The 21,220-nt window shown below is 51.4% G+C and overlaps 2 protein-coding genes and 1 long non-coding RNA gene across 3 annotated transcripts; 2 read left to right on the top strand and 1 right to left on the bottom strand.

Annotated features, from left to right (window-relative positions):
• Positions 1–1,815: 1,815 nt before the first annotated feature.
• On the top strand, positions 1,816–2,079 carry PRM3 (protamine 3). Its single transcript, XM_045819325.1, has one exon. The coding sequence runs from the start codon at positions 1,816–1,818 to the stop codon at positions 2,077–2,079; it is 264 nt and encodes an 87-aa protein (XP_045675281.1).
• Positions 2,080–10,911: 8,832 nt separating this feature from the next.
• LOC123806412 lies at positions 10,912–16,932 on the bottom strand. Its single transcript, XR_006783490.1, has 3 exons — positions 13,235–16,932; positions 12,191–12,535; positions 10,912–11,046 (listed from the first exon to the last, which is right to left on the bottom strand). It is a non-coding gene; the product is annotated as an uncharacterized LOC123806412 (long non-coding RNA).
• Positions 16,933–17,073: 141 nt separating this feature from the next.
• Positions 17,074–19,107, top strand: SOCS1 (suppressor of cytokine signaling 1). The gene is made up of 2 exons (XM_045819551.1): positions 17,074–17,200; positions 17,749–19,107. The coding sequence occupies exon 2, from the start codon at positions 17,799–17,801 to the stop codon at positions 18,429–18,431; it is 633 nt and encodes a 210-aa protein (XP_045675507.1). The 5' UTR covers positions 17,074–17,200; positions 17,749–17,798; the 3' UTR covers positions 18,432–19,107.
• The last annotated feature ends 2,113 nt before the right edge of the window (positions 19,108–21,220 follow it).

Here is a 21,220-nt window from a genome sequence, read left to right as displayed (position 1 = left end):
GACTGCCCTATGACCAGAGCTTTCTTTTCCAAAAGGAGGCAGAAGGAGCAGGAGGAGGAGACACGGAAGGTGTCATTAACCCTTCCTAGGCCCGTCACACCCCTGGTTGGAAATGAAGGATGTCACCTGCCAAAGAACACCTCACAAGAGCATAGCAATCCCTCCATGCTGGATGCCCATGCCCCAAGCCCAGAAGTTCTTGAGTAAAATGAGCAAAAGTCATCTGCCAAATAAAGCTCGAGATAAGAAATTTGTTGGCCTGTCAGGGTCTCATTTATGCAAGTGGCACAAATGTGGCTTCCTTTACTTGGGGAGAAAAGGGGCTGGGGGCTGGGGGCTGGGGGCTGGGGGCTGGGGGCTGGGGGCCAAAGCAGGGGGTTTAGCCCTGAGTGCTCCTAGGAACCAGGCATAGAGTGTTACAGAGTCAGGGTTTGCCTTTTGTGATGCCAAAGGCCACATTAGTCCCCCCTTGACCTTCCTATTTCATTGTCATCCACATCTCCGGGGGCAACCTGAAGAATCTTAAGGATTGTGTTGGGTAGCTCGGGAAAGTATGCTGAGATGGGAAGCAGGTCTGACACGGAGGAAACAAAATCAAAGGAGCAGATTTGTATGAGCCCCGTGGGCCACTCAAATTCTGAGACAGGACCCTGTGTACCAGTGTCATTCTTGCCTCTTCTAGTTTCCGGTGGTTTCTAGTTTCTGGCGAACCAGCATCCTTGGTGTTCCTCGGCTATAACTGCATCACTCCTGTCTCTGCTTCTGTGGTCACATGGCCAGCTCTGTGAAATAATCTGTGTCCCTGTGTCCCTTAGCCCCCCCTCCCCTGCTAACCTAGGGTTATCTCCCCATCTCATGACCCTCAGAGAGTCATTATTCGGCCTACCATAGCCACGGAGGATTTGGGGCAGAAAACTAGCAAGATCTGACTTACATGTTGGAAAACTCTTTGGACTTAACTCCCCTTCTCATGCTGAAATTGTGTCATATGGGCATGTGGAGCTAAGACCTGTAACACCAAAATCTTAGGAGCACTGTCTTTAAAGAGTGATTTTAAGAAGATAGGAAAGGGGTTTTCTTTAGTTTTACAGGAGTGTAGTTTATACAGAGGACACACATTTTAAGTACATCTGTATAGACAGCACCCAGGTCAAGAAAATGAATGTTTTCAGCCCTTCCCACCAGAAAGCTGCTTTGTGTCCCCAGCTCCAAACGGTAGCCACCATTCTGGACTGTTGTCACGTACTGTCAACAGCTCTCTTAGGCCGGGTGTTTCTGGGATGGGGGAGGAGTCTGTGTACTCTCCTGCTCCTGGAAATTCTGTCCCCAACTGTCATCCCAGCTAGAAGGGGACTTTTATTTTTTAAAGATTTTATTTATTTTTAGAGAGAGGGGAAGAAAAGGAGAAAGAGGGCGAGAAATATTGCACGGGCCCTGACTGGGGACTGACCTGCTACCTAGATGTGTGCTCTGACTGGGAATCAAACTAGTGACCTTTCACTCTGAGGAACGATGCCCAACCAAGTGAGCCACACTGGTCAGGGCTGAAAACGGGACTTTTATCAGGACAAATGAGGACAAGGGGAGGCAGCATTGGCACTGGTATTGGCACTGGCCTGGCATCCTGTCTCTGTTCTGCTCTGCAGGTGGCGAGAGCTCATTGGGGCTGCTTGTGATGCGGGTTTCTGAGGGTGGGGAACTCCAGGGGCTCCTTTGTGATGTCAGCGCCCTGCCTACAATCCTCATGGCCCTTCCACTCTGCACGCCCCTCCAGTGGCTTTCCCTCCCAGTCCGCAAAGACAACCAAAGCAAGCAATGGGTTCCCACTGTGCCAAGCTAAGCACAAGCCACAGCCGGGGCCATGAATCCTCCATGAAGAAGCTTGTGGCCTGTGTGAGCCAAGATAACTTCTCCTTATCTTCAGAGGGTGAGGAAGAGGAGGAGGGAGAAGAGGAGGAGGAAGAGGAGCTGCCGGTACAGGGCAAGCTGCTGCTGATGGAGCCCGAGAGGCAGGAGGAGGGCGCTGAAGATGACCCTGTGGCCCAGCAGAGCCCCAAGCCCAAGCAGACACTCTCCTGATCTCAGATGATGGCCCAGGAAGAGGTGCCCACTGCTGTTCGAGTGAGAAGAACTTTCAGAAAAGAATAAAATCTCCAAGGGAATACTTCTCCTCCTTTCTGGTCTCCCCAACCCAGTGCTGTGGTACCTTGCGTGTGTGTGTGTGTGTGTGTAAGGAGGTTGAAGAGTTGTCAATGGCCCCACTCCTGATGTCCAGCCAGAAGTTCCCACAAGGTTTACTCTCTGTGACTTCTCATCTGCCCTCCCCTGTTTGGAAGGGGGCAATGAAAATGTGGTAGCCTGGGCTGGAAAGTCATCTCAGCCAGTCTCATCTCAGGGTACATGTATGACAGGGGACAGGAGGGATAGGTGAGTCAGGGGAGATTCCTCTCCAAGTCTGAGCAGACACAGGCTGAGAGCACCTGATGGGACAATGTAGCCACAGATAGTTTTGTTGAGAAGTACTGGCTTGGGAGTTCAGCATACCTGGGTCCAAATTTCCTTCTGCTAGCTGTGTGACCTGAGCAAGTCACTGTCTGTCTTTAAGCCTTGGCCTGCCCTCCCCAGCTTGCGGGCAAGATTAATAGTGCCCAATCGGCCCGTGGGTCAGGAGAGTTAACTGAAATGTTGGGCGGGCCCAGGCCTGGTGCAGAGTGAATGTGTAAGACGGTGTTGTTACTAGAGTGTGGTGGCCCCATCTACCTCGCTGGCCCTGCTTTTAGGGTCAGAGTGTGTGGATGGGTCTGAGGGCATCTCAGCCAGTGATTCTTCTGCTGCCACCTCACACTCAAGGTGGCCCTCTGTGTCCTCAGAGAGTCCTGTGTGCCTTTATCAAGGGGTCTGGCTGTGAGCACAGAACCTGTGTCCTCATTAGAGCAATGGGCAAAGGAAGCCTGGAGAAGCTGCCAAACACAGATACAGAACCCAGGCCGTGTCCACATACTCTGTCCACTTGGAGAAGCAACAGGATATGTCCATTGTCTGTCCTGCCCCTGAAGAAATGACAAATGTGATCTCTACCCTCTGCCCTTGGGAGGCCCCCAAGAACTAGCCATTTAGCCGAGAAGAATCCTGATCAGGGCTGCTGGGGGAGGGAAGGGGCAGCGTTCCCAGGGAATTTCAGCTTCTTTGGGGGTGGGGATTATGTGCTGGGGGTAAGGAGAGGCCTTGGGTTACTCAGAGGGGAGGCCACTGCTGAGACTTGCAGGCAGCAAAGGGCAAGTGATGTCCGAAGGAGGAGGCGCCTGCTGTCCTTGATTCCTACCCATACCCCTGATCGAGTAACTTGGTCAGCTAGCTTTGTCCTTTTGTGCAGTTCCCAGAGATCTAGCCGCCCATTCAGTCACCCAGCAAACATTTGTCGGCCCTTCTGTGTGAGCCAGGCTCTAAGATTAGTAAACCACAGTCTCTGTTCCACTACACACGCAAACATGTGGAAGTGGGGGGTTAGCAGTGGAGGTGTGGGGGGAAGATGGGGGGCTCAGAAAGAGTTTTCACAGCATGGCCTCCAACCAGCCCAACTGAGCCCGCATAAGGCAAGGCCATCAGAACAGAGCCACATGTGCCCTCTGTAACCCCCTTGGACCCCTCAGCAACCACAGGGCAGGACAAGAGGGAGCTAGACCTGGGTTTGGACCCTGGCTCTGCCACTGACGAGCTGTGAGACTATGGGCTAGTTACCCAAGCTCTCTGAGTCTGCTCCCTCTTTGTAAAATGTAATAATCATACCTGCCTCATAGGGTTCACTAGTTTCTTGGGGCTGCTGCAACCAGTTATCACAAAGTTGACAGCTTAAAATAACGGAAATTTAGCCCAGATCAGCGTGGCTCAGGTGGTTGAGTGTCGTCCTGCAAAGTGAAAGGCTGCCAGTTCGACTCTCAGTCAGAGCACATGCCCGGGTTGTGGGTTCAGCCCCCTGTCGTGGTGTGTGCAAGAGGCAACTGATCAATGTTTTCTCTCTTTCTCTTTCTCCCTTCCTTTCCTTCTCTCTAAAAATAAAGAAATAAAATCTTTTTTAAAAATAACAAAAGTTTATCCTCTCACATCCTGGAGGCCAGAAATCTGAATCAAGAAGTCAACTGGGCCATACTCTCCCTGGAGGTCCTAGGGGAGAACCCTTCCTTGTCTTGTACAGCTCACGGTGGCTCCTTCTTTGCTTCTGCCTTTACATGGTCTATTCTCCCCGTGTGTCTTCTCTTCTGCCTCTTATAAGGATACTTGTGATTGGACTTGGGGCCCACCTGGATAATCAAGCACTCTCCTTAATTTAATCACATCTACAAAGATGCTTTTTTCCAAATAGGGTCATGTTTGCAGGTTCTGGGGTTAGGACCTGAGTATACCTTTGGGGGCCACCAGTTAGCCTCCACAATAAAGGGCCATTGTGAGACTCAAGGACTAAGCTGCCTAGAAGAAAGGGGGTTGCCCGGACCCAGCTATATAGGAAGTACCCAGTAAATGAGGGTGGTTTTCACTGCAAGTGAAATGACATGCTTGTTAAGAAATAAACTGTAATGAAAGTAGATGATAGCAAAGCCTCATAACAAGAAGCAAAGTGTGCATGAGTGACAGACAATGAGAAGTAGAAATGGGCGAGAATCTGCCAGGGGCAGGGAGATGGAGACTGGGGGAGTTTCATGGGGGAGAGGGGAAAACTTCAGGCTAGAGTGGCCAAGAGCTACCGTCCAAGGGCATTGGCCAAGGTGTAGGCAGGGTTGGGTTGCTATTGCTCACAGGACTTCCTATGCAAACACAGGTTTGGGCTTTCTTCCATAGGTGCTGGAAGATCTGGGTCAGGGCTGGTGTGATTCCAACTACAGACGCACCTTCATTAGCGGGCGGTGGGGGCAGGGATGGGATGGGGACTGTAGAGTCAGGAGGCAGGAATCTGAAGGAGGAAGAGAGTTTTCAAGGGCCTCCAGTGGCTTGACAAGGGCCTCAGGTTCACAAGAATACCAGGAAGGAAGGAATGACATCCCTTTGTCAGATAAGGAAGCCAAGCCCTAAAACCAAAACGACTAACCCAAGATAGGACATCAGCACAAACTGAAACTGAACCTGGCTCTAAATCTTGCTGGGAAAGGGTTTGCCAGGCAGGCTCCAGGACCACCCGTCAGCCTAATCCATCCATTACTCTTATCACTCATCTGATAAGCCATCCAATTCCCTCAACGGTATCAACCACCCACCCTCCAGTCAACTATCACTGGGGTCAGGACTGTGCCCTTGGCCTCTAAGCTGCTGGGGTGGAATAAGAAAGAGTTGGAATGCTTAGTCAATGTTCACTGAGTTCTTACTGGGGGCTGGCCCTGAGCCAACTGCTGGACACAGGGTCTCTCATTTAATTTGTCTGGCGTCCTTAGGAGGTAGGTATTCTTCCTGTCCCCACTCTACAAAGATAGGGGAACTGGGGCTTAGAGAAGTAAATGGCCAGGTGAGTGACTCATAAAGAAAGGAAAAAGCAGATCTGTGATGTGGACACAGTTCAATCTGACCCAAGGGTCCCTACCCTTAACCAGCAGATGGGATTACCCCAGAGGGCCCCTGAAAACTGCCCCACCCTGGGGGTTAGGGTATGTAATAGAGGGCTTTGTCCCACTGGGGCACATCTGTTACACCCTTGCCAAAAGTGGGCCCAACTATAAAACTAGAGGATGCCAGGGACTCTGTAAAGCTTGGTGTGCTGGAAGAAGAGGAGGAGGCAGCCTCTGCCCCTCCGAGTGTGGCCTCCCATCACCCACACCCAGCCCTGTAGCAACTCTCGGCCCCAAAGCCACAGCTGCAACCAGTGTGACCACTGCCACCACTGCCAGAACTGCAGCTAGAGCTGCAGCTGGAGCAAGAGTTACAGCCGGAGCCAGAGCTCCAGCCACCATAGCCCACCGGGCCACCAGAGCCAGAGTCTAAGCCCCAGCCCACCACCAAGACAGCACAAACACACTCTGCATTCCCACCACTGCTGCATGCAACCCACCACCCATTCCTGCAGTTGCACCAAGAAAAGAAAAAACTTGGAAGGAAAAGTGAACAAGAGGAAAATGGTCAAGAGGAGCCAGTAGGTGTACAAAACAAAGAGGTGAAGTTCAGGCCACAGAACTCCCCAGGTGAGGAGGGCTGCCCAGCCTGACACTGGGCGCAGTGAAGTGAAGGCTGCAGCCTCCAGGCTACAGCACAGAGGAACCACAGGCAATGCTAAAGAAGGAGAGTAAAAACTATGGGAGTTTTACACATGATGCATTTTGCTGGACTAGTTCTTCAAATAAGTTGGATGGGTTGATTGGGAAGGTGGACAGGTGCCAGGTTAGCTGGGTGAAAGGATGAATGGGTGGATGGGAGGCCAGTGAATAAGTAATTCATTAGAAGGGTGGTTAGGTAAAGAGATATGGTAGAAGGGTTAATAATTGCTTCAGTGGACTGATGGATGGGTAGAGGGATGGACTGGAGAATGCGTCAGTTGAATGAGTGGAAAGTCTGGATGTGGTTGGTGAGAGGATAGTGAATTGGTTAAATAATTGACCAGGTAGGTGAATGACTAGATCATCGTGGACAATCCGATGGGTAGGTGAACTGACAGATGGTTAACTGGATGGATGAATTGAATGGACCATGGATGGAAGAACAGATGTTTGGACTGAAACTAGATGGGTAGCCTGGTCATAGCTGAAAGAATGAAATAAATGTTGGATAAAAAGACTGGGATGACTCATGGACGGGCCACAAGTCAACCCAGTGTTTTTATCTTTTCACCCAGTGATTTTAAATGGTTGGGATGGATGGATTCACAGACCAAAAGGAACTTGGTGAAAGTCTATGCTCTTTCCATGTCCATATTTGATTACAAATGAGCAGTACAAGACCGAAAGGAGAGGGCTAGTAACTTCATGAAGTACAACTGTTAAAGGTCCCTTTCCTATTCCTTTCACTTAGGGCAGAAACACAACTGAGATCGCACTCCATGGCTTGCTCCTGTGCCTGTTCCACCCAAATGAGAAACACCATCACACATGGAATGCTAGAAGGAAGTCAAACTTTTTGCAGGAAGATGTTACAAGTGATTTCTATGTGGCAATGATTAAAGCTGTGCATTGGGTGACTTTCCTTGAGTCGGCATTTTGAATTCACTAAGGGTGTTGTGTTTGGGGAGCGCAAAGCAGAAAAGCTGGGACGTGCATCTTGTGATGACGCCTCATGGAAGTGTAAGGAGCCATGCCAGCACAGGGGCAGAAATGAATGGAGGGTGGAGACACCAAGAAGTTTTCAAAGTAGAGGGCAACACTCCGCTTGTGCAGAGCCCTCCTTTGCCCTATATGCTCATTTATTTGTGTAGGCAAGTGTGCACACACAGGATCCCACGGGCCCATACACTGTTGACGTGATCCAAACACAACAGCCAGCCGAGGTGTGGCAGGAGACAGGCAGGAAGAGTGGTGAAGCAAGGTGACATGATGCAGAGCAACTCTGACGGTGTTCCAGGCCGAGGAAACAGCATGTGCAAAAGCCCCAAGGGGGGAAACAACTTGGGGTGTTCTGATGACTGGAGTAGCTGGTTCAGGCTACACAGATGGCAGGGGAGGAGGTGGGAGTGCCAGGAAGGGCCAGGCTATGCAGCGGTCGCAGGCTGTGGAGAGCTTGGACATTATATTGGCTGCAAGTGACAAGGTCTAATGTGTATTTAAAGATTGTGCTGGCTGCTGTGTAGAGGCTGAATTGTTGAGGGTGGAAGGGACAAGAGGAAGAGCCATGGTAGGTTGTGGCTAGGAGAGAGGGACGGAAGGATGGCACCGGAGACCTCCAATACGAATGGGCTGAAGGAGCGAGTTCCTCCTTCAGCAAACGTTTACTGGGTGCCTACTTATAAAGGCATTGGACTAGTGAGGGAAGAGAAAGGTGAAGAGAGACCTACAGGAGCACAGGTTCCAAATGAATTAGGAGATAAGATAGTGTCATTAAATGATTACACCAATTATCAAGAGAAAACTTTGGCTGTCTCATCTACAAAATGGGTCTCTTGTTGGAAGGCTGGAGGGTTCAACGAGATCATGTGTATGAAGTTGTATCTAGGCCCAGAACATAGTTATCACAAAATGTCATAATGACACTTTGCTATTATTAACTGGGCATATAAAGTACTAGACAAATTTTTTTTTTTTTAATGTTAGTTGCCAAATAAAAGGATTAAGGAATGGTCAGGGTCCCATGTAGATTACCTTCCAACCTTCAAACCCACAAACCTTGGCTTTAGGGTCAGACTCTGGTTTACACTGGCTCCCACACTCCTAGCTGGGGGGCCTCGGGCTAGTCACATTCTCTCTGAGACTGACTTGTCTCATCTGCCTAGCAGGGTAATAATTCCAGCCTCGGGGAGATCAGCAGCCACAGGTGTGTAAAGGCACCTAGCGCAGGACTGGCACACGGTTGCTCTTACTCCCTTTTGTGTATCATTTGGCATTTGGGCTGAAGGAATGAGACAGAACATGTGGTGATGGAGGACGGAGGAAACGTGGACTTGGGGGGGTGTCTGCAGTGCAGGGAGAGGGACCAAAAGGGGAGCTTACTGTGGTGGTCATTTATCTGTAACAGACACATATATCATTTCTTAAAAAAATAATTGCATTCCTTCCATTACCACTTAATTACATGTCATTTCATTGCGACTAATATAATATGTTGATTATAGCTCAATTAAAAAAAGGAAGTCTGAGTTTTGCAGAACAAGCAGTGGCATGCTGTGGAAGGTCCTCTTTCAGAGCTCGACTGTGTGGCCTTAGCAAGTCATTTCCTCTCTCTGTGCCCCCGTCACCTCCTCTGTAAAATGGGAGGCTAAAGTGCCTCCCTCGAGGAGTCACTGGGAGTCTGCTGAGATGATGATCATGCAGGCATCTAGCAGAGGGTCTGGGACACAGTCTGCACGTACAGCAGGGCATGTTCCAGGTTGATAGCACACACCTTCTTAGAGTGTGGGGAAGGGCCCAGTCAGGCTGAGGAAGTGACCATTTATTGAGCACCTACTAGGTGCCAGACCCTTGGACATAATCTACTTCCACTGAATCCACATATCCTCAGCAGGAGGTATTACTATTCCCACTTTACAGATGAAGAAGCTGAGACTCAGAAGTGAAATGATTTGATCAAAGCCTCCTGGAGGGCAGGTCTGGGATCAGAGATTCATCCTTTGCCCCAAACCTCCTGGTTCCTATTTAAAAATGTAAAACCACATAATCCCATGACAGTCACTGAAGTCACAGTGCAAAAGAGTTTGGAAAGCACTTCTGGGAGCACGTTTAAGGGAGAAGGTAGAGAAAGCGGGTCTGAGCACAAGGTCAGGGACTCTGAGCTCCGCTCACCAGAGGAGTTCCCTATTATCTGAACAGGTCCTTTTATAATATGACTACTGAAGGTGTGGAGACATGATCTCTACAACAGAGGAAGTGAACTGGGAAGCAGACAGACTGGGTCACATTCATGGCTTATAGACCCATCCTTCACCCCACATTTCCCTGAAACCAACATGCAGAAAAAAAAGGGACAGATACACACAGATACCCAGTCACATATCAAAGAAGTCACCACTCAAACCCACTCAGACCCAGTGACCTAGGTTCATGTGAAGACTCCCAAATACACACACACCCTTCCATGCACACGGGCAGGCTCTCGCCCGCCTCCCCTCTCACACTAAAACGCTCAAGCAAGCAAGCACTCACAGGCACACAGCCACCCTCCCACAGTCGGACACATGATGACAAGAGGAAAAACATCAAACCACAGATTCATTCTTTCACTCGTTTGGTTTGGGGTGGGGCAGCAGTAGTTTGAGGGCAGGCCTGCTGGAGACCCAAATTCAGGAAACAGAAACAGACACTCATTCAGCCACTGACAGGCTATGCAGATTCTGAAGGCAACCTATCTTACTTTTCTGGTTAATTTCGGTGGGGTACTGGAGTACCGTGAGGTCTGTGGTAGGACTGTGTTCAGCTGCCTGGGGCACCGTCACTGCTGCAGGCCCTAGATGTCATTGGGAGGCCCAGCAGTCCTGGGGGAGGAGGGAGCAGTCAAAGAAGAGGGTGCAGTGCCTGTGATGAGATGCCCATTTGAGATATGATTCAGGATGAAAACATACATCAAACTCTACAGCTACACAGACTGAGTCAACTCCAAGCTCCCACATTCTCTCTCTGGGTGATACCAGGCCTGTCCCTTAACCTCTCTGAGCCTCTCTCTTTGTACCTCATGCTTTGTGAAGAGGTGCAAGGGACCACACTGTTCTTGACTGCTGCATCCCAAGTACTTGTGCACATTAGAAGCTCAGTGATTATTTGTTGAATACATGAAAGATCAGGCATTAAAGCAATGGCAAGATGCCACTTGGGTATCTGTTGAATGGGCCAAAATGGAAATGGTTTGATAAAAACTAGTACTGGTGAAGGCACGGGGAAGCACCTAAGGCCAAGTGCCACTGCCAAGAGGGTGAATGTGCACAGCATGTCAGCAGACAACCGATGGTGTCTGTTGAAGTGCTTCTCACCCGGGTGCTGAGACGCTCTGCTCTACAGGGAGGTGCAGGGCCACATTGTTTGCAAGAGCAGAAAACTGGAAACAATGTGTGTGCCCATCCATGGGTGATAGCTAAATGAACACTGAGGAGGCAGTTTAAAAAATATTATGTAGTTTTTTAAAGGAATGAGGTTGATCTTTTTGTGATCTATCCAGGTTGCCAGGATATGTTGTTGGGTGAAAAGGGCAATATAGAGAAAGATACAACATTTATAGAGGAAAAAATTCTACACAAAGCAACACTGTATTCTTATGGGAGAAAATGCAGTATGTAAATGCATACAAAAAGATCTGGAAGGACACACGTCTTGGGAGGGAAAATGCTTTAGTTATTTTATACAAGGAAATAATAAAGTAAATTAAGGGAGAGAAAAGAAATGTGCATCAGTGAAGCATCTAGTAGGACAGCAAGTGCTCAGCGAAGATTTGTTGGCTCTGAAAAGAGATAATACAAACATGTTGAGCATAAACTGTTACTGCAAAATGCTATCTTCACTCTAGCCAATGGCATCAGACCCTTTCTGGGCTTGATAATCTGGGCAAGGTGACTCAGAAGGCTTTCCCCACAGGGACTCCCTGCCCTGGGCAGGGAGAGGCTAAGTCCGGCCCATTGCCTTCCGGGCAGCCAAGCCTCTGCCTGTAAACCATTCTGGTGGCCCTGAGTGCCTCTCCTGCTTAGCTTAGGCTCATGTCCTGCCATCTGCCACTCAGGTCCTCAGTCTTTTTCTCCAGACCTGTGTCTGTGCTGTGCTCTTCCAGGAGTGGCCTCCCTTCTTTTCCTTGGGTTAAATCCCACTTGTTCTTTAAAATTCAGGTCAAGGATCACCTCCTTCCAGAGCCTGCTCAGGGCCCTGCTGGCTTGGCCAGGTGCCTACTCTTACACCAGCAGACACTGGGCTTTGCCATGTCATGTGGGCCATGGTTAAGTGTGCTGCTGGTCAGTGTGCCCCAAAATGAGACAGCTCCTCACACTGAGAAAACCAGGCCAAACTCAACCTCTTGTCATGGCTCCCGCCACCCTCAACAGCTTTCTCACAGAGAGGGGTCCATGAGCCGAGGGGTCTTCCTGCCCCCTACTCTCTATGTGCCCAGCCTGCCGTGTGTCAGTTCTTGTCTAATCTCAGAGATTCTGCAAATTCTACCCCCACCCCCCATGTCAACTGCAAGGTTATCTGCTACTGCTTCTTGTTGTCAGCTGCTGAAACCTAACTTGCCACTTCAGAAATGGGGTAGGGTGGGAACCAGAGCAGCTTATTAGAAAAGTACGTAAACATAGCTGTGAATAGGTTCGGGCAAGGTCCTGAGGATCTGCTGATGACAAGGCACTGGACCTGCTTTGTGAGGCAGTTCTTAGAGCCACTGGATCAAGTGGATTTGCCCAAAGTCACAGTGCTGATAGGGGTGGGTGAGGACCTGCGACCAGAGCCAGGTCTGTCTGGACTCCACAGCCAGTGCTCTCAGAAATCCTCTTTCCAGCCCCTCCTGTTTTGGAATTCTTAACACAATAATAGTGGCTACTTTCTGAAAGCTGGTTAGTACCAGCTACTTCTCATCTCTGACCAATGTCTCCTTTCCTCACCTGTCACGCGGGGATAAATGGGCCTGCTGGAAGGTTCTCATCACGTCTCCCCAGGACTGCGGAGGAGCCAGCCTGTCATCACGCTGGAGTCCGGCCGCCGGCTCGTGTCGTCACTCCCTGGCCTTTCGGTCTCCTCTGCCCAAGAGGAGAAGCTTCCTCTTGGCCTCAAGTGTCCCCAGCTAGCTGCAAAGCCCCCCTCCACTAAAGCACATAATCTTCCCTGCTGTTGGGAGGGGCTGGGACTCCCGTCTAGCACACACAGTGAAGTGTGGCTCCCCCAAAACACCTTCACCAAGTTCCACCAGCTCCCTAAATGGTGCTTTCTCATCTGGTAAGTGGCGGCACCTAATTTGCAGAACCATGAAAAAGAGAAAATAAGACAATGTACCAAAAAAATTGTCACCAGCAAATGGTGATCCCTTTCCCAACATCTGCAGGGGCGAAACAGCCGACCCAGAGCTCTGGCCTCCCAAAGCATGAATGTCCCAGTGCTTCCTCAGAGGTGTCTTGACACCCCTTTCAGGGGCTAAAGTACTGACATCGTGGGTGGGGGAGGTGCGCTCAGGGTCAGCTGTGAGGTATGTCCCAAGGTCCCTATTGAAGGTCATCTTGGCTAAAGCCCAAACTGTCTGGAAGGTCAGCAGCCAGAGGGATCTTTCTTTCCACACTCAATCCTACAGTGTCTCCTGGGCTTTCAGGTTTGTTTCCTGCAGTCAAGGTGAAATCCAAACCCCTCCTGCCTCCCAGCAAGGTCCTGCCCCATCAAGTGGCCGAGCCCTAGGCCTCACCCCTGCACTCCCCCTGTGCTCTCTGCACACGTGGCCTTTCTCACCCCGCAGCATGCCACTTTACCCCCACCTCAGGGCCCCGGCCCCGGCCCCGGCTCTTCTACCTGCCGTCCTTGTCACTTGCTTTTAGAAAGACCTCAATTCTCATGTCGCCATCTCTGAGGGGTTTCCCTGACGACGTTATCTCGCTCCTCCCCCACCCCATAAGCATCTTGTGACCCCCTTTCTCCATGTTTATTTCCCACATAGCACTTACCACGATCTGAAAAGACCCTGTGAATTTACTGTCTGTCTCCCCTAGGTCTGCTAGAAGAACCTTAAGTCCTCAGTGCCTAGTAGACAGTAGGCACTCAATAAATGCCTGCTGGATAAATACTGAAGAAGTGAAACAGATATGTTATTACCCTCATATTGCAGATAAGGAAACTGAAGCACAGAGGAAGTAAAGCCTGCCCCAGGTCACATGCTTATTAAGTGACAGATTTAAGGCCAGGCTGGCTGAGAGCAGAATCCATGCTCTCCACCCCACCGTTCAGGGCTCCCCAGAAGCACAGACTCCCATGGGAATGCTGGCTGCCCCCAGAGTTGGAAGAGGAGTGCTGAGGAGCACTGGGTGAGAGAGCAGTTTCAGTATGACACTTCCCGACCAGGTGCTGCTTTTCCCAGCAGGACTTTGCCAGTTGAGGAGTGGGGAAACCCTATGAAATTGAGTTCCTTGGGCTGGGCCCCTTACTTGGCAGGGCCTGCAAGTTGGGGAGGAGAACATTCCCACATGTCTGGCTGTGGCCGAGCAAGCTGTGGACACAGGGCTGACCCTGTGGCAAGAAGTCATGTATGCTGAGCACGTTTTCTGTGCTTGGCACTTTGCTTCAGGCTTTGCATGCATTGCTGCTCTATGAGGTATGATACTTCAACAACACTTTTTTTTTTCCCAGAACTCATTTTGAAGATGGGTCAAATGAGGCCCAAAGAGGAGAGCTGTTTGTTCAAGATCACACATCTGGGAAGCAGTAGTCCTGGAGTCCACATGCAGTCCTGTCTTGCTGTGGACTCTGAGCTCCGCAGGGCTGCCATGCCGCTTAGCTTCACGTGAGCCTAGCACCAGTCCTCCAGGGAGAATGGCCAGGAGGCAGATGCTTGGCAATCAGCATATTACTTTTTTCCTTTTGGCATCTAGATTTGGTTTCATTTTGAACTCAGGGCTTCAGAAAATGAAAACAAAGCTGTAGTAACCGTCAATGTTGGCAGTGAAGAGAACCCACGTGGGTTAAGCAACTAGGTCCTGACTCACCACGCTTTCACAACCAGGATCTGGCCAGGTTAGAGCATGGGGCTAGTCCCATTGTGCAGGCAAGGAAACTGAGACTCAGTAGGGCCCAAAGCCACAAAGGGCAAGACGGAGGCTTGGATGCCAAGACCTGGCACTCACCGAGCTCATAAATAAGAGGGAAGCTGGCAGACCTGCACCCACTCTTTCCTAGGCTGGCTCAGCCTGGGAAATGAATCTCTGACTTATTTCCGTGACATCTACTAGTTTTCCAGAAGACAGATGAGGATTTGAGAACACCAGGTTGGAGGGAGGGAGTTTACAATGCAGTGGGCAAGGACAAAAGCTCTGGGGTCTAATATCCTGTGTATTAATCTCAGCTCTGCCCCTTCTAAGCTGTGTACCCCTGGGCAAGTGACTCCCCTCAGCCTCAGTTTCTCCATCCGTAAAATGGGCAGGTTGGAATGTTGTATGTCTAAGGAGTATAAAGCATTTATCACACAGTCAGCTTAGGCCAATACATCACAGGTATCAGTAAATGAAAGGAAGGAAGGGGCCCCACAGGGATGGGTGGGAGGGTATCAGCAAGAAGGGAGGAGCAAGACAAGGAGGCCCCAGTCCTGATGGAAAAGGGGTGGCTCTCCCAAGTAGCCAAGGAAACTCTCCATGGGGGCTGAGGGCATATGGCCCATCAGCTATTTATAGATCTCCCTCTGCCCAGAGGCCTGCCAAGGAGACACGTTGGCAGGAAGACAAGTCATGTAGGAGCCAGACCAGCCTGGTGACCTTCTCTGGGCCTGGACTACCTGCCCCGGCTCAAGCGAGAAGAAAAGGAGGTGCTACCCCTCTCCACGGCCAACATCTAGGAGTCTGGCTTCCCCAGTGAAACTCTTCTCCTGCTCTGCCTGTGCCTCTTCTAATCTGTGCTCCCTGGTCTAGGACTTCTAAGATCGGCATAAGGAATGAGGCCATGTATCTGTGGGCTTCAAAGCACTGCCACACCCACAGGCACCCTCAGGTGAAAAACAGCAACAACAAACACCTAATGAATGCTTATTATAAGCCAGGGACTATTCTAAGCACTTGACCAACCCATGATCACTCATTTAATCCCCACCGCTGCGAGGGAGGTACTATTATTATGTTTCACAGGTGAAGAAACCAAGGTAGAGGGGTTAATTACATGTTCAAGAGCACAAGGCTAGAAAGTTGAAGACGTAGAATTAGAACCCAGGTAGTTTGGACCCCACGGTCCAGCTCTGGAATGACCACGGCCCCTGACCACTGGCACATGCATGGCTCTGCATCTTTGTCATCCTCTGCACACAAATATGTGCATATGCACGCACACACAACCTGGGACCACCACATCAATGACCAACACTAGCTGCTGTCACACACAACTCAGGGAGCCAAGGGAGTCCTAAGCAAGATTGATTCTGGGCCACCTCCTGCATTCAAGGGGAAACAGGAGGGGGGAAACACCAGGCAAGAAGGCAGGCAGGAAAACCAGGCATCAGGGCTTCAAGAAGAGGAGCTGGCCAGGCTGCTTGAGAGCTGCCTGTAGAGGGCAGTGTGTGCCAGCGTGAGGCCAGTCACTAAGCCCTCCATCAGTCCAGTGTTCTGCCTAACTCCCTCCAGACTCTGAGACTTCCCACCCACCAGCCTTAACCCTTATTCCCTCTTCCTTTCCTTCAAAAGTACATATTTCAATCAGGTACCTGCTCCACGCCTTTCTACTACAGACACGAACACTGGATCACACACAAATGTACAAAGTATAGCCCACATCACCATCCCTACCTCGCCCAAGCCCCAGGTGTGAGTGAAGCAGATGCTTCACTGAGAGTGGGAGGGGAATCTACAACGAAGAAGTTGGGGAAGAGAAGGGCTGCCCAGGATAAAACAGTAGGCTTTAAGAGTCATCACATGAACCATCTTTTCACTGGGCTCCAAAGTACACTTGGGGTGCAGAGCTGCTCTCTAACCAAAATAAAAGGAGGAGGGTGAGTCTCCTCCAGAGCTTCCCATCTGCCAGTCACTGCAAATCAGAGCCCCTCCCCGAGCCTCAGTTTCTCGACAAAGGAGGACAAGCCAAGTCCTCCTGGGACCTTGCCGGCCCCGCCCAGTTTCTGAGGAACTCGCAGCGCAGTGGCGGTGCCCCTCCTGCGCTACCAAAGGGTTCCTCCGAAGCCTTGTGGTCAGGCCACGACTTCCTGGGAAGCCCAAGCCAAGACCAGGGACAGCGGCAGGCAGGGAGGAGTGTGGGGGTGGGCCTCCTGGGCCCCCACCCCCCAGGCTCATGGACTACGGGGTAAGGGCAACAGCCGTAGTCCCGAGGGGTCAAAGGCTGGGATCTTCAGGCTGGACCCCAGGTTGGGTGGAGGGGTCTGGCTCGAGCAGAGTAGAAGACAGGAGATCTGCCGAGTTGGGTGCTGAGACACTTGGCCGGGAGAGGCGTGTCAGGGCTAGTCTAGAGCATCCCAAAGGGATAGGTTGCAGAAATCTGTAACCGAAGGCAGGGGGGCGAAACAGGGGCACTAAGTCCAAAGGGGGCAGCCGAGAAGTGGCTAGGCGGTTCAGGGGCGGGGCCAGAGACCTTGATGGAGGGTTCCTAGGGCAGGTGGATGTTAAGCCAGAGCAGGGGGCCTCCCACGGGAGAGTCTCCAGTGTATGCAAAAGGTCGAGCTGGTGTGGCTTCCAACGCAGAAAAAGAAACCGAAAGTGGCGCGGAAGGAGAGTGCCTGCAGGGGGGGTGGAGCCTGTAAGGGGAGGGGCCTCCTGTAGATGGACCCCGCCCCCCAAGCTGATTTAAAAGACTGGTGCAGGGGCGGGCTCCGAGCAGAGCGAGCTGCGGCCGAGGCAGCTGCACGCCTCCCGGTCCCGGAGCATGCGTGAGAGCCGCCCCGGAGCCCCCTGCCGCCCCTCCCGCGGTGCCCCTCGCCCTGCCGCCAGGTGAGCTGTGCACTGGGCAAGGAAGCGGGAGGGAGAGGGGGTAAACTAAAAGGAAAGGACAGCAGAGTGCCAGACTGGCCTCAGGGCCACCAGGCCCCTGGCCCCCGCCGACTCCACCCTGGCAGCCCCCCGCGCATGGGGTTCCCGCAGCACAGCTTTTCCTCTGACTTTGCCCAGATCTCTCGGAAGAGGTGCCAATACCCCGCCTGGCCAGCAGGCGGCGAGCCGAGGGCCAACCCCATAGTTCAGACAGGCTATTCCCTGGCAGCTCTCTCCACGCCCCCCTCGCTTATCCAAACTCTGTGCCGGCTGGAGGCTGGACCCTGCCCCCATCAAGTCCCCACCGCCTGGAAGTGCTCTGCGCACTGGGAAGTGTATTTTCTAGACCACTAAGGCTCTAAGGGGCCGCACGTAATTGGTCCTATGCCCTCGGCCTTTTAGTGTCGGCGGCTCAGCCTTAAACTCCACACATTCCCAGCTGCCTCGCGGCCCCTCACCTGTACAGCCCACCCAAACTCTCCACTCACTGCCTCTGTTTCCCCTATCAGCGCACCCCCGGACGCTATGGCCCACCCCTCCTGCTGGCCCCTCGTGTAGGATGGTAGCACACAACCAGGTGGCAGCCGACAATGCAATCTCCACGGCAGCAGAGCCCCGACCGCGGCCAGAGCCTTCCTCTTCCTCCTCCTCGCCTGTGGCCCCTGTGCGCCCGCGGCCCTGCCCGGCAATCCCAGCTCCGGCCCCAGGTGACACACACTTCCGCACCTTTCGCTCACACGCCGAGTACCGGCGCATCACCCGTACCAGTGCACTCCTGGACGCCTGCGGCTTCTATTGGGGACCCCTGAGCGTGCACGGAGCGCACGAACGACTTCGCGCAGAGCCCGTGGGCACCTTCTTGGTACGCGACAGCCGCCAGCGGAACTGCTTCTTCGCCCTCAGCGTGAAGATGGCCTCGGGCCCCACAAGCATACGCGTGCACTTCCAGGCTGGCCGCTTCCATCTGGATGGCAGCCGGGAGAGCTTCGATTGCCTCTTCGAGCTGCTCGAGCACTACGTGGCGGCGCCGCGCCGCATGTTGGGGGCCCCTCTTCGCCAGCGCCGGGTCCGGCCACTGCAGGAGCTGTGTCGCCAGCGCATCGTGGCCACTGTGGGCCGCGAGAACCTGGCCCGCATCCCCCTCAACCCCGTCCTCCGCGACTACTTGAGCTCTTTCCCTTTCCAGATCTGACCGGCCGCGCAGGCAGCATTAACTGGGGCTCCTTGTTATTATTTTAATTAATTATTATTTCCCTGGAACCACGTGGGTGCCCTCCCCCGCCTGGGTTGAAGGGAGCTTGGGGGGGGGGGCGCTAGGCCCTTCCCCCTCTTCGGCTGGAGAAGAGGCCACTGACCCCTCCCCAACTCTTGGGGGCATGCCCCCTCCTGGTGCTCCCTCTGGGTCCCCCTGGTTGTAGTAGCAGCTTAACTTAACTATCTGGGGCCAGGACCTGAACTTGTACCTCCTACCTCTTCATGTTTACATATACCCAGTATCTTTGCACAAACCAGGGGTTGGGGAGGGTCTCTGGCTTTATTTTTCTGCTGTGCAGAATCCTATTTTATATTTTTTACAACCAGTTTAGGTAATAAACTTTATTATGAAAAAAAATTTTTTTTTAAGAAAAAAGGTTTCTAGAGCATGTGCTTTGGTCAAAGGTTTTCCTTGGTTTTGAATGGGTCTTCCATTCAAAATCCCTTGAAAGGGATCCTAAGACTGGCAGTTTGGCTGGAAGTGGTGTGTGATCCATGTTCTGTGGCTAAGAACCCTGCTTGGTTCCCCCCACAGTCTGGGTAATGTTGGTCTAGTTTTGGTATTGTGTGTCTGGGTAAAATGGCAGCTCATGGATGAGCACTTAATGTGTACCAGGCGCTATTTAGACTTTTACCTGCTTTCATTTACTTAACTCTACTGAGACAATTCTATCAAGTAAGGCTCTTAACCCATTCTACAGAAAACAAGTGCAGGGGTAGATTTGCCTTTGGTCATTCCTGTGTCAAAGAAGACACTTGGGTCTTTTTTGGCTGTCCACACAGAATCTGTTTGAACTGGATGACAGAGAGAAATTTCCATTCTGTGACCACAATAACTTCCAGGAAGGGAGGGGGAGTGGAGGCTTGATGAGTTTTTAGAAGGACGTGTGGCACATTCTGAACTCAGCATCAAGGGTTCTCAACGAATATGTATCTTAACATGTTAGATGGGATGGAGGATACGGGGTTGGACCTGACTTCCCTCTTCCCGTCCAGTTCTGTCTTGTGTACTTTTCGGTGAACGCACAACTTGGAGTCACAAAGAGGCTTTGTGGTCTGTGGTGACGGGAGGGCCCTGCTGGTGGCTTTGGGCAATTCCCTTTGCCTCTTGGAGCCTCAGCATGGACCTCAAAAATGGGCTTGCTAGAGCAGGTGGAACCCTCAGCAGCAGGTGTTCAGGCGTCGCAGAGAAAGTGGTATTTCAGGAGTCAGGGGAGGCAATGGCTGCTCCAGGATGCTTGTGGGGCTGGCCTGCATCAGTAGAAAGTCCCCATGACATGGGTTTTATGGCTACACCTCTGTCTGTGACCAGCCGGACAGATAAGCCATGCCGGCAGCTCTGCTGTGCTGCCGTACCCAATGAATTGAGTCATTCTCAGGTTTAGGGTTAAGCAGACGTCACACTTCACTTTTAGAAGTTAGAACAGTCCTCTGCAGACTTGGACATGCTTGTATTGGAGTGTCCTATTATTTAATAATACCTTTCAGACTTGAAAGTGTGGCAGAAAATTAACTTGAGACCTGGAGCTGCCCATACTTGTCTTGGATATTATATAGTTTTCAGGCTTCAAAGTTAAGGATGGCCAGGAGAGATATAGGATCTCAGAGAGCTTTGGAAATTTCATCCTTTAATAAGGTGGGGTGGGAGGGAATGAGGTGACGTCTTATCTCTGGCTCCAGGGAATCACTGCTTTCCCTTTTAACCACCTTACTACCCTTTGTTCTCTTCTGTGTGGATCAAGTTCTGTCCTTGTTCTGACTTCCTGTCTCCTACCTAGTCTGAACAGTGCCTGAAGAAATAGAGAAATCCAAGAAGGCAGTGCTTGGGCATACCACAGACACTTAGTGAGTTCTTACTGTGTGCCGGGCCCTGTGCTGTCTTGTTTAATCCTGACCAACTAGCCTGTAAGTTAGAAACCTCCCGTTTTACAGGTGGGAAAACTGAGGCTCAGAGAGGCAAAGTAGGGCACACAACAAATGGTGGAGCCAGATGTTCAAACTTAGATTGTACTGCCTCAGAGGCTGGGTACCACTAGGTAACAGCCTCCCATGAGGACCTAACGGTCGCAATAATAATAACAGCAGCAGCTGCTAACATTTACATAGAGCATTACTGTGTAGGAGCTATTCCAGGCCCCTAGTTACCTATATTAAAACATTCAACCTTCACCCTAGCCTCATGACTTACTATTAACATCCATTTTACAGATGAGGAAACAGGTCTTCATCTATAGAGGATGCATTAGAAGGTAGTTGACAGTATTTTCAGGTTTTTTCCTCCTTTTAAAAAAGTTTAAAAACAGCATCTTCATTACACAAACCCATTCCCCCCAATAAAACCAGGAGCAAAGCAGCTAAGAAAGAAGACTCCTTTGATCACACCTCCCAGATCTGGCCCCTTATCTTTATTTAAAAAAATCTATACTAACCGTACAGTGGCTTAGCAGGACCCAGAAGTTTCCGGAAGCTGCACTCCAGGCCCGAGTGACTGAGACCCTGTGTAGACACCAGTGCGGAGGAAAAGGGCTGGGGGTGACGCAGTGTGTGCCCTGTGGCTTCCCCGGCAGTGCAGATTCTCTCTCATACCTCAGTTTCGTGATTCAGCAGCACTGACGTCAATTTACAAGAATGAAAAGTGAGAGGAGGATTTGTGTGGGGAGTGGTGGGTCGGGGGCCCAGGTGCTGCTGAGGAGGTACCCTCCCCAATGAGAGCTGGTGATCTGGGCA

The sequence above is a fragment of the Phyllostomus hastatus genome, unplaced genomic scaffold (assembly GCF_019186645.2).
Source record: "Phyllostomus hastatus isolate PE091 unplaced genomic scaffold, TTU_PhHast_1.1 phas_scaffold_385, whole genome shotgun sequence".
In the NCBI taxonomy this organism is placed as follows: Eukaryota; Metazoa; Chordata; class Mammalia; order Chiroptera; family Phyllostomidae; genus Phyllostomus; species Phyllostomus hastatus.
The sequence above is the reverse complement of the archived record's forward strand: the minus strand, read 5'-3'. Positions and strand labels throughout refer to the sequence as shown.